General features: G+C 44.2%; 1 protein-coding gene across 1 annotated transcript; it reads left to right on the top strand.

Moving 5' to 3' along the window:
- Window positions 1-397: 397 nt before the first annotated feature.
- On the top strand, window positions 398-2,128 carry LOC102136222 (melanoma-associated antigen 3). The gene is made up of 2 exons (XM_005594864.4): window positions 398-465; window positions 546-2,128. Exon 2 carries the CDS (start codon window positions 611-613, stop codon window positions 1,553-1,555), a length of 945 nt encoding a protein of 314 aa, XP_005594921.3. The 5' UTR covers window positions 398-465; window positions 546-610; the 3' UTR covers window positions 1,556-2,128.
- The last annotated feature ends 8,167 nt before the right edge of the window (window positions 2,129-10,295 follow it).

The following is a 10,295-nucleotide window of genomic DNA, read 5'->3' as shown; positions in this document are numbered from 1 at the left end:
GAATGCGGACTGGGGGTCCCATAAAAATCTGCCCTGCTCCTGCTGTTACCTCAGAGAGCCTGGGCAGGGCTGCCAGCTGAGGTCCCTCCATTATCCTAGGATCATTGATGTCGGGAAAGGGGAGGCCTTGGTCTGAGGGGGTTGCACTCAGGTAAGTAGAGGGAGGCTCTCAGACCCTGCCAGGAGTGGAGGTGAGGCAGTGTCCTCAGGTCAGAGTAGAGGGGGCTGAGATAGTGCCAATAGTGAAAGTTTGCCTTGAATTCACACCAAGGGCCACACCCGCCCGAGAACACATAGGACTCCAGAGCGCCTAACCTCACCCTCAATACTTTCAGTTCTGCAACCCTAGCATGCACTGGCTGGCTGTACCCTGAGGAGCCCTCTCACTTCCTCCTTCAGGTTCTGAGGTGACAGGCTGACAAGGAGGACGAGAGGCCCCTGGAGGAGCACGGAAGGAGAAGATCTGTAAGTAAACCTTTGTTAGAGTCTCTAAGGTTCAGTTCAGTTCTCAGCTGAGGGCTCTCACGCGCTTCCTCTCTCCCCAGGCCTGTGAGTCTCCATTGCCCAGCTCCTGCCCACATTCCCGCCTGCTGCCCTGACCAGAGTAAACATGTCTCTTGAGCAGAGGAGTCAGCACTGCAAGCCTGAAGAAGGCCTTGAGGCCCAAGGAGATGCCCTGGGCCTGGTGGGTGCGCAGGCTCCTGCTACTGAGGAGCAGGAGATTGCCTCCTCCTCTTCTACTGTAGTGGAAGTCACCCAGGGGGAGGTGCCTGCTGCTGAGTCACCGGGTCCTCCCCAGAGTCCTCAGGGAGCCTCCACCCTCCCCACTACCAACAACTACACACTCTGGAGCCAATCTGATGAGGACTCCAGCAGCCAAGAAGAGGAGGGGCCAAGCACCTTTCCTGACCTGGAGTCCGGCTTCCAGGCAGCACTCAGTAGGAAGGTGGCTGAGTTGGTTCATTTTCTGCTCCTCAAGTATCGAGCCAGGGAGCCAGTCACAAAGGCAGAAATGCTGGAGAGTGTCATGAGAAATTGCCAGTACTTCTTTCCTGTGATCTTCAGCAAAGCATCTGATTCCTTGCAGCTGGTCTTTGGCATCGAGCTGATGGAAGTGGACCCAGTTGGCCACTTGTACATCTTTGTCACCTGCCTGGGCCTCTCCTACGATGGCCTCCTGGGCGACAATCAGATCATGCCCAAGGCAGGCCTCCTGATAATCGTCCTGGCCATAATCGCAAAAGAAGGCGACTGTGCCCCTGAGGAGAAAATCTGGGAGGAGCTGAATGTGTTGGAGGTGTTTGACGAGAAGGAAGACAGTATCTTTGCGGATCCCAGGAAGCTGCTCACCCAAGATTTCGTGCAGGAAAACTACCTGGAGTACCGGCAGGTGCCTGGCAGTGATCCTGCATGCTACGAGTTCCTGTGGGGTCCAAGGGCCCTCCTTGAAACCAGCTATGTGAAAGTCCTGTACCATATGCTAAAAATCAGTGGAGGACCTCACTTTTCCTACCCACCCCTCCATGAATGGGCTTTGAGAGAGGGGGAAGAGTGAGTCGGAGCACACGTTGCAGCCAGGGCCAGTGGGAGGGGTCTGGGCCAGTGCACCTTCCAGGGCCCCATTCATTAGCTTCCACTGCCTCGTGTGACATGAGGCCCATTCTTCACTCTTTGAAGAGAGCAGTCAGCATTCTCAGTTTTGGGTTTCTGTTCTATTGAATGACTTGGAGATTTATCTTTGTTTCCTGTTGGAATTGCTCAAATGTTCCTTTTAACAGGTGGTTGAATGAACTTCAGCATCCAAGTTTGTGAATGATAGTAGTCACACATAGTGCTGTTTATATAGTTTAGGAGTAAGAGTCTTGTTTTTTATTCAGATTGGGAAATCCATTCCATTTTGTGAATTGTGACATAACAGCAGCAGTGGAAAAAGTATTTGCTTAAAATTGTGAGCGAATTAGCAATAACATACATGAGATAAAGAACTCAAGACATTAAAAGATAGTTAATTCTTGCCTTATACCTCAGTCTATTCTGTAAAATCAAACAAATATGCATACCTGGATTTCCTTGGCTTCTTTGAGAATGCAAGAGAAATTAAATCTGAATAAATAATTTGTCCTGTTCACTGGGTCATTTCTTTTCCATTCACTCAGCATCTCCTCTGTGGAAGGCCCTGGGTTAGTAGTGGAGATGCTAAGGTAAGCCACACTCACATCTACCCATAGGGTTGTAGAGTCTAGGAGCTGTAGTCATATAATTAAGGTGGCGGGAAGTCCTGTAAGATGTAGAGGAAATGTAAGAGAGGGATGAGGGTGTGGGGCTCCAGGTGAGAGTGGTGGAGTGTAAATGCCCCGAGCTGGGACATTTTGGGCTTTGGGAATCTGCAGTTCCATCTGAAGGAGCTGACACTCATGAAGCTGGGTGAGTCCAGGGCCAGATTCTCAAGAGAGTGAGAGAAAAGCCTGGAATGGAAAGCAACTCTGAGCAGTTTCTTTAGAATGGGGAATGAACCGAGAGGAATCTCCACCTGGGGCAGGAATGGGAGGTGTCCTGTCCTTTTGTCCCACTGCTATTGAACACAGCCCAAGATGCACGTGATGGACAACCATCATCTGCAAGGGTTTCCTGAGAGGTAAGACTGAATTTCCCGGGAAGAATGGCCCAGAAGCCACTGGCCAGGTGCTTTCTGCTAGGCAGGGAGAGCCAGAGCTGACTCCATTAAAAAGGCATTCTAACTAGGTTATCTCAAGTGCAATTTGACCAATTGTAAGCATGGGCTAGATTTTGGATGGTAACAAAATGCATGAAAATAGTGGATTGGGTGGGAAAGCAGCTGGGAGAGAGGGAAGGAGTTGGTCTTTGACTCACATTCTAGGAGTTTAGAGCTGCACCTGGCTGGGAAAAAGTCCCGCACAGCCAAATTTTGAAGTGCTTTCTCTGAGAGGAAATACTTAACTGAATTTTATGGAATAAGCTTCCTTTTTGGGCTAATTATTCCAATACCTATTGAGCTGTATATTCTCTGATAAGTCCTGGAGAACTATGACAACAACAACAAAATCCCAGTGTTAGGGCCTGGGGTTAAAAAATAAGAAATAACAACCATCAGCCATTTGTTAAACTTCTAATCTATACCAGGCCCAAAGCCAGGTGCTTCACCTGCGTTGCATACACTCCAACTGTCCTACTAGACAGGCCTTAGTAAATCTGCTTACAGATGAAGAATCCAAGGCTCACAGGGTTTGTGAATTGAGACCTAAAAACAGGGTACTCATTGGGTATTTCACAGGATCACGTGGCTAGTCAGGAACAGGGCAGAACCCGACCCCCGTTCTGAATTCCTTTAGAGCCCATGCTGTTCCCACTTCTCCCAGCCCAAGGCTGACCTCCTGACAGGTACTTCATCTTTCTTCTCAGCACTGCACCATGTCTCTCAGATGACAAAAAGAAGGACCTTGAGGCCAGTATAGTGAAGCAGGCATGGAACGCGACAATAAGAATCAAACACCATTTGGGGCTGGTGTGCGCTGGGTTCCCCGAGAGCTGACGCTGCCCAGATGCGGGCATTTCTGTGCAGCCCCAGCACTTTCAGAATTACAGCACATTTCCTCGGGTCGCTTCCATGTATCCTGTCTGACTCTGGAACCTACCTGGCCTGCTGATCAGCTCGTCACTGGTCCCCACAGAACAGCCCAGAATCCCCTGCTCACCTCCTGACGGGGAGCATTCCTTTTCCCTGTATAAGTCCTTTGGTTGTCCCATCTCTCACCCAGGAAGCCATATGATATCAACAATTGATATAAAAATTCGCATGGGGACTGTGATGTTTAGACACTTGGTTACCACTCTGGTTGTCTTCAACACACTCTCTAATTGTTTTCTGAATGGGCTCAGTAGTCTGCTTTGCCATATTATCTAAGGGTTCTTGTGTGATATCACCCTGAAGTTAGAGGAATTTGGAACCACCTTGATACTTGAAATCAAGCTTTCACAGGGTGTCCTTTTGGAATTCGCCTCTGAATACATGCACAGACAAATGGTCAAAGAGCAAACCGTCCCTCATGAGTATTAGATGAGAAAAACCTTGGGAAATCCCAGTAGAACAAACATCTACTTACTGAGACTGAATTCCCAAATTTCTGGAGTCCTCCAGGAGTTTAAAAAAGATTCCTTGAAAACATGTCAACTCTCATGAAAGAGGAATAATTAAGCAGCCTTCTGTTTCTTGTCTGTTTACCTGCTCCACGGGAAAATACTGGCCTTCAGTGTGTGTAAAGGCACCAGACAGGTGTTCAGGCGTGTGGAGGGTAGCAGAAATTCACAGGTTAACATTTTGACTCGGAATCAAATGGAGGAAAAATTCTCAGCCTACTATGGATTTAAAGGGTATTGCAAAGGGAAGGCTTCCTGCTGAGACTTTCAAGATTATTGGGCAGTTAGTTGTGATTGTATATGTGAAAACATAAGTCACATATTTGACACTGGAAAAAGTTGGAGAATGTCACGGTAAATTTGGCCTTCTCAGAAACTCCTCCTAGAAAAGAGATGGGTAGTGTAATACCAAATAATTATAGTTGCTTTTTGTTGAGCACCTACTATGTAACAGTTTATGGGGGAGGGTATCCTACTCACCTACATTTTGTCTTTGTCTCCTTCCTGGACACATGGGAACAGTAAAGTCCTTGCAGTTAGGATGGGTCATGTGACATTTCCTTTATACCAATATAGGAGCAGAAGCATCGTTTGTCACATCCTGGCATGTGGGAGCCAGTGTGCCATTTCCACACTTTCTCCCAGCTTTCAATGGCAAACATGGCAGCTTCATCTTGAGATGATGGAATCACAAGGTGGAAGCAGCTTGCATCGCTGGGTCCCATGAGAGTGGAGAGCACCTGGCAAACTGCATCAGAACTTATTTGCACATAAAATAAACTCGTGTTGTGGCAAGCCATTCATGGTTGTTCTGTTGCAACAGCTAGCAGTTACTTAAACTCACATGGCTAGTATTTCTGTTTGTCAGGTTTAAATATTTTTTATTTAAAATGTAGTATTGTATGTATTCTTATTGCAAAAATTATAGAAATGTGGATTATTCACTATTTTCCCCTTTACAAAGCTCCTCCACAGTTAGCAACGCCTACCCACCCCACCCCCCCGCAGAGGTCACCACAGTTAACAATCTTGTGTAGTTTTTTACAGCTGACTCTAGGCTTTTCATTGACAGATAAACTATAACAATATATTGTTTTTATTTAATATATGATAACAATGGTATACATATTGATATTCCTTTATCACTTTATAAAATGGATGTAAGATATTTCCACAACAGGATAGATAGATAGATAGATAGATAAATAGATAGATAGATAATAAGATAAGTAGATCTATCTCACTTTTGGAACCACTTTCTATAATTCTAAAGTAGGCATGCACCATAATTAATTAAACTCTTTCTTCCTAATGGACATATAATTTGTTTCCGATTTGCCATATGATAAATACAATAAAATCAACGTCTCTGAATATGAATTGTTAGGCAAACATGGTTTTCTTCTAAGTAGGATATATTTACATGGGTATTGGGTTAAAGTGAAAGGGCGAAAATAGTTTAACATTTAAAATATTTCTAAAATTGTATTACAAAAATGCTGTACCAATTCAAATTCTCATAAAAATCACAATCGATTTAAAATTCTGAAATGTGGACAGGACATTTCTTCTCTGCTTTGAGAAGGATTTGGTCAGACTGAAGAGGAGCCAGGTAATGAGAGCAGACAGGAGACCCTCAGCCCGTGAGGGAGGATCCCGGGAGGATCCAGGGGAGAGCCGTTGCTGGCGTCCATGAGAGAGACCACGTGAGAAACCAAGTCCACAGAACCCCAGGCAGGCTGGCACTCCGAGCTCTAAATCCAGAGTTCAGGACGGTGGAGTCGGGCCTGAGGGAGAGAAGGGGGAAGGAGGAGGGAGGACAGGACAATGAATAGGAATACGCTTGGGAAATCCCAGCACCATCGTCACCAGCTGGAGGGGGCCCTGTGATCTGAGTGGGCGGGCCTGTTGGCTGAATGCACCAGGGCTGTGCTGGTCAACCTTCCTGCCCTCAGAATCCCCTTCCCTCTCTCAGGAAGAGCTTGGCTGACTCTCTGCATCATTCTGGGCCAGCTGCCTCTCTTGAACACTCCAGTGGTCCTTTGCACCTTCACCAGCGTCCCAGATGTGGGAGCTGTCTTCATGCCTGCTCGGGGCTGGTGTTTTATCCCCTGGGGACCCTCCACAGAGTCTGGGCTATGTGAGTGGGTTGCTGACTGATGACCAAATGCCAAGACAGGTCAGGAATGCTGATGAGCAGTTGAAAGGGACAGTGGGGCTGCATGGAGGAGAAATGGGAGGAAGAGTGCCCTGGGACTAGTCAGCTCAGACTCTGCAGATGAAGGATTGGCTGTGGACGTGCCTTGAAAATGATCCAGGTGGTGACTGTGTCTCAGATAGCCATCTGTGGCTTCTGAATTCTTGGCACAGGAGGGGACAGGTGTCCTAGGGCAGTGATCGCTGGCCTATGTTGCCAGCAGATACAGTCTGGGGTAGAGGGCTGGACCAAGGTGTGTACGCGAGCAAGTTGTATGGGAAGGCAGTGGAGGTGGCAGCTTTCCTTGTTAAGCTGATGGGGATGTGTGGCGTCCAATACAGGAAGCATCCTGTTGGCAGCATCCTCACCTCCATGACAGTGTTTGGTCCAGGGGAGAAGACGTCTGCAGTGACCCTCTCCGTGGTAGTTTCCACGGGATTTGTGAACTCAAATGAGCACAGGTGAAGGAACCGTGAGTTTCTTCATGTAGGCGGGAGGCCCAGGACGGGCAGACTCCATAATTTGAATCAAAGAATTCCCATGCCTGGTAACTTCATTCATTCCATGCACTTATTCATTCCTACAGAAAACTTTTATTGAATATATGCTGAGGAAACACCAAGTCAACAAAACAAAAGAAAGTGGCATAGAGAAATGATACAGACCTGGGTGGGGGTCGTGCCAGGGGAGGACAGGTAGGAGTCAGAGCTTGGGTGGGCCGTTCACTTTGATAGGGCTCCTCGGCCAGGGTTGAGAGGATGCTTTCCCCTTCCTCGCCTCTTTGGTGTTGGTGGGTGGTTTTTGGACAATGGGCTGGAGGCTCGTAGTTTCCTGGACATGTTCACCACACCAGCATCTCTCAACAATCTACTCCAGTCCACCTGGTCTCCCCCTGCCTCCCCCAGGACAGTGAAGGCAGGCCAGCAGGTGGAAACTCACACAGCATTTTTATGCTAGTCTTGTGGTAGAATTCCTTTTCCCAGAAAACTTGGTGTTTTCTCTTAACACCTTCAACTGACTGGATGAGGCCCATCCACATTATGGATGTTAAACTGCTTTACTTAAAGTCAACTGATTGTAAATGTTGATCACATCTACAAAATACCTTCACAGCAACATCTAGACTACTGTTTGACCACACAACTTAGCACTATAGCTTAGACAAGTTGACACGTATTTTAGCCACTGCACATATTTAGCACCATACAAAAATGTAACTCAAAATGAACCACAGACTTTAAATGCCAAAATTACGGGTTTTTTTCTAGGACAAAACAAAAAAAAATTGTGTTATCTGAGGTTATGTCTTAGTCAGCTCAGGCCGCCATAACAAAATGCCATTGACTGAGAAGGCGAAACAACAGAAATTTATTTTTTTTCACAGTTTTGAACTCTGGATGTCCCAGATGATGGACTGGCAGGTTTGGCTTCTGGTGATGGCCTTATTCCTGGCTTGTAGATGGCCCTTTATTAAGATGTGCATTCTTGGCCTTTCCTCTGTGCATGTGCAGAGAGAGAGAGAGAAAGAGAGAGAGAGAGAGAGAGAGACAGAGAGAGAGAGAGAGAGAGAGAGAGAAAGGTCATGCAGGCACAAAAGTACTTTCTTCTGTCTCTTCTCCCTTCTTATAAACCACACTAATTCTATCAGATCAAGGCCCCACCCTTATGACCTCTTTTAACATTAATTACTTCCTTAGAAGCCTCATCTCCAAATATAGACACCCTGGAGCTGAAGGCTTCAGAATATGAATTTGCTGAAGGACATAAGCATTAGCAAAGAATGGACACATAGATTAATAAAACAGAATAGAGCTCAGAAATAGACCTGCACACATATAATCAGGTGATTTGCAACAAAGACAATAATGGTGAATGTACAGGTTTTCCAACAAAAGTTGCCTGAACAGTTAGACATCTACACACAAATTATAATAACCTGGACATATCCTTACATATTCCATGCAAATTAACTCAAGATACATCATAACCCTAAAGGAAAATGCAAAAACTATACAACCTCTATAAGAAAACATAAGAGAAAATCCACATAACTTTGAGTTTGGTGATGAGTTTTTAAATTCAACACCAAAAGCATGATCAATGAAAGAAAAATTTACCAAGTTGATTTTATTAAAATAAAAACCTTATGGTCTTCAAAAGACAGTGTTAAGAGAATGAAAACAGAAGCCACAGACTAGCAGAAAACATCTGTGGTACACATATGTGGTAAAGAACTTGTCTCTACAATATACACGAATTCTTAAAGCTCAACGATAGAAAACAATGAAAATAGTCAAAGATCTGAACACACGCTACACAAAAGAAGATATACACATGGCAAATAAGCATAATAAGAGTACTGAGTGTCCTTTGGCATCAGATAATTGTGTACTAAAATGAGATACCACTACACACCTATTAGAATGTCCAAAATCCATAAAAAAGCAAAACAAAGAAAACAAAACCAAGACCAATTGCCAGTGAAGTTGTGGAGCAACAGAAACTCTCATTTATTGCTGGTGGAGATGCAAAATGGTACAGCCACTTTGGAAGACAATTTGGCGTTTTCTTAAAAAACTGAACATAGACTTAGCATAAGATTCAGTAGTCATAATCAATTTACCCAACTGATTTGAAAAATTTATCTACATAAAAACTTGTATATGAATGTATACAAAAGCTCATTTCATAATCACCAAAAATAGAAGCATCCAAAATGTATTTCATTTGGTAAATGGATATATATATATATATGTATATGTACAACCAGACAATGATACTACTACTCCTCAATGAAAAGGAATAAGTTACAAGCCACACAAAGTTATACATGACTCTTCAGTTCATTATGCTACGTGAAAGAAACCAGTCTAAAAAGGCTGCATAGTATAAGATTCTATTTATATGACATTCTGTAAAAGGCAAAATTATAAAGATGAAAACCTATCAGTGGTAGCCATGGGGTTTATCTGACAAACACAAGAGTTTTATCAGGGCAGTCAAACTAGTATGCATAATACTGTAATGGTGGTTGCATGCTTGCTTTGGTCTGAATATTTTTGTTGCCACAAAATTCATGTGCTGAAATACCAAGGTGATGGTAGTAGGTAGAAGGTGGGGTATTTGGAGAATGACTTGATCATGAGAGCAGAGTCCTCACGAATGGGATTAGTGTTTTTATAAAATAGACCCCACAGAGTTCCCTTACCCCTTCTTGCATATGAGGACCTAGGGAAAAGGCAGCTAGCTGTCTGTGAACTAGGGAACAGGTCTCCACCAGACATGAAATCTGCCAGCACCTTGATCTTGGACTTCCCAACCTCCAAAATGTGAGAAATAAAGTTGTTTGTTTATAAGCCACCCAGTCTACATTACTTTTGTTATGGAAGCCCAAATGGACTAAGACAATGGCACAAGGTATTTGTCGCAACCCATAGATCTTTAAAGCACAAAGAGTGAAGCTTAATGTATCTAAATTTTAAAAGTAACTTAAGAGGTTGGAGAATCACGGGACAGCAGGTAGAATGTTACACAAACACACAAACCTAGCTGTATTATAGATGTATGAAACCACCAGAGTGAAGCAAGTGGGGGGGGAAGTTACCATATTTGGGTACTCCATCAAAGAAATATATATTCTGTAAAGTATAAGTTGGCCAGATAAGTGTGTAAAATAGTTGAACATTTGATAATCATTTATTTAATGTTTTAGATATGAAAACTATTGGCTTTTTGTTTCAAAAAAATCCTTAACTTTTAAAAATGCATATTAAGGTGTTTAGAGATGAAATGGTATAATGCCTTAGATTTGCTCCATATTATTCCAGCAGTTCATATGCAGGTAGGCGAGTGTCTAACGGGAACCAGATTTGCTGTGTATTTAAAATTGTTCATGCTGGGTATTAAGTACCCTGTGTTCTTTATATTAGTTTCTGTTATTCTG

Source organism: Macaca fascicularis, chromosome X, assembly GCF_037993035.2.
Source record: "Macaca fascicularis isolate 582-1 chromosome X, T2T-MFA8v1.1".
NCBI classification, from domain to species: domain Eukaryota; kingdom Metazoa; phylum Chordata; class Mammalia; order Primates; family Cercopithecidae; genus Macaca; species Macaca fascicularis.
Note: the sequence above shows the minus strand (reverse complement) of the source record. Positions and strands in the feature narration are given on the sequence as shown.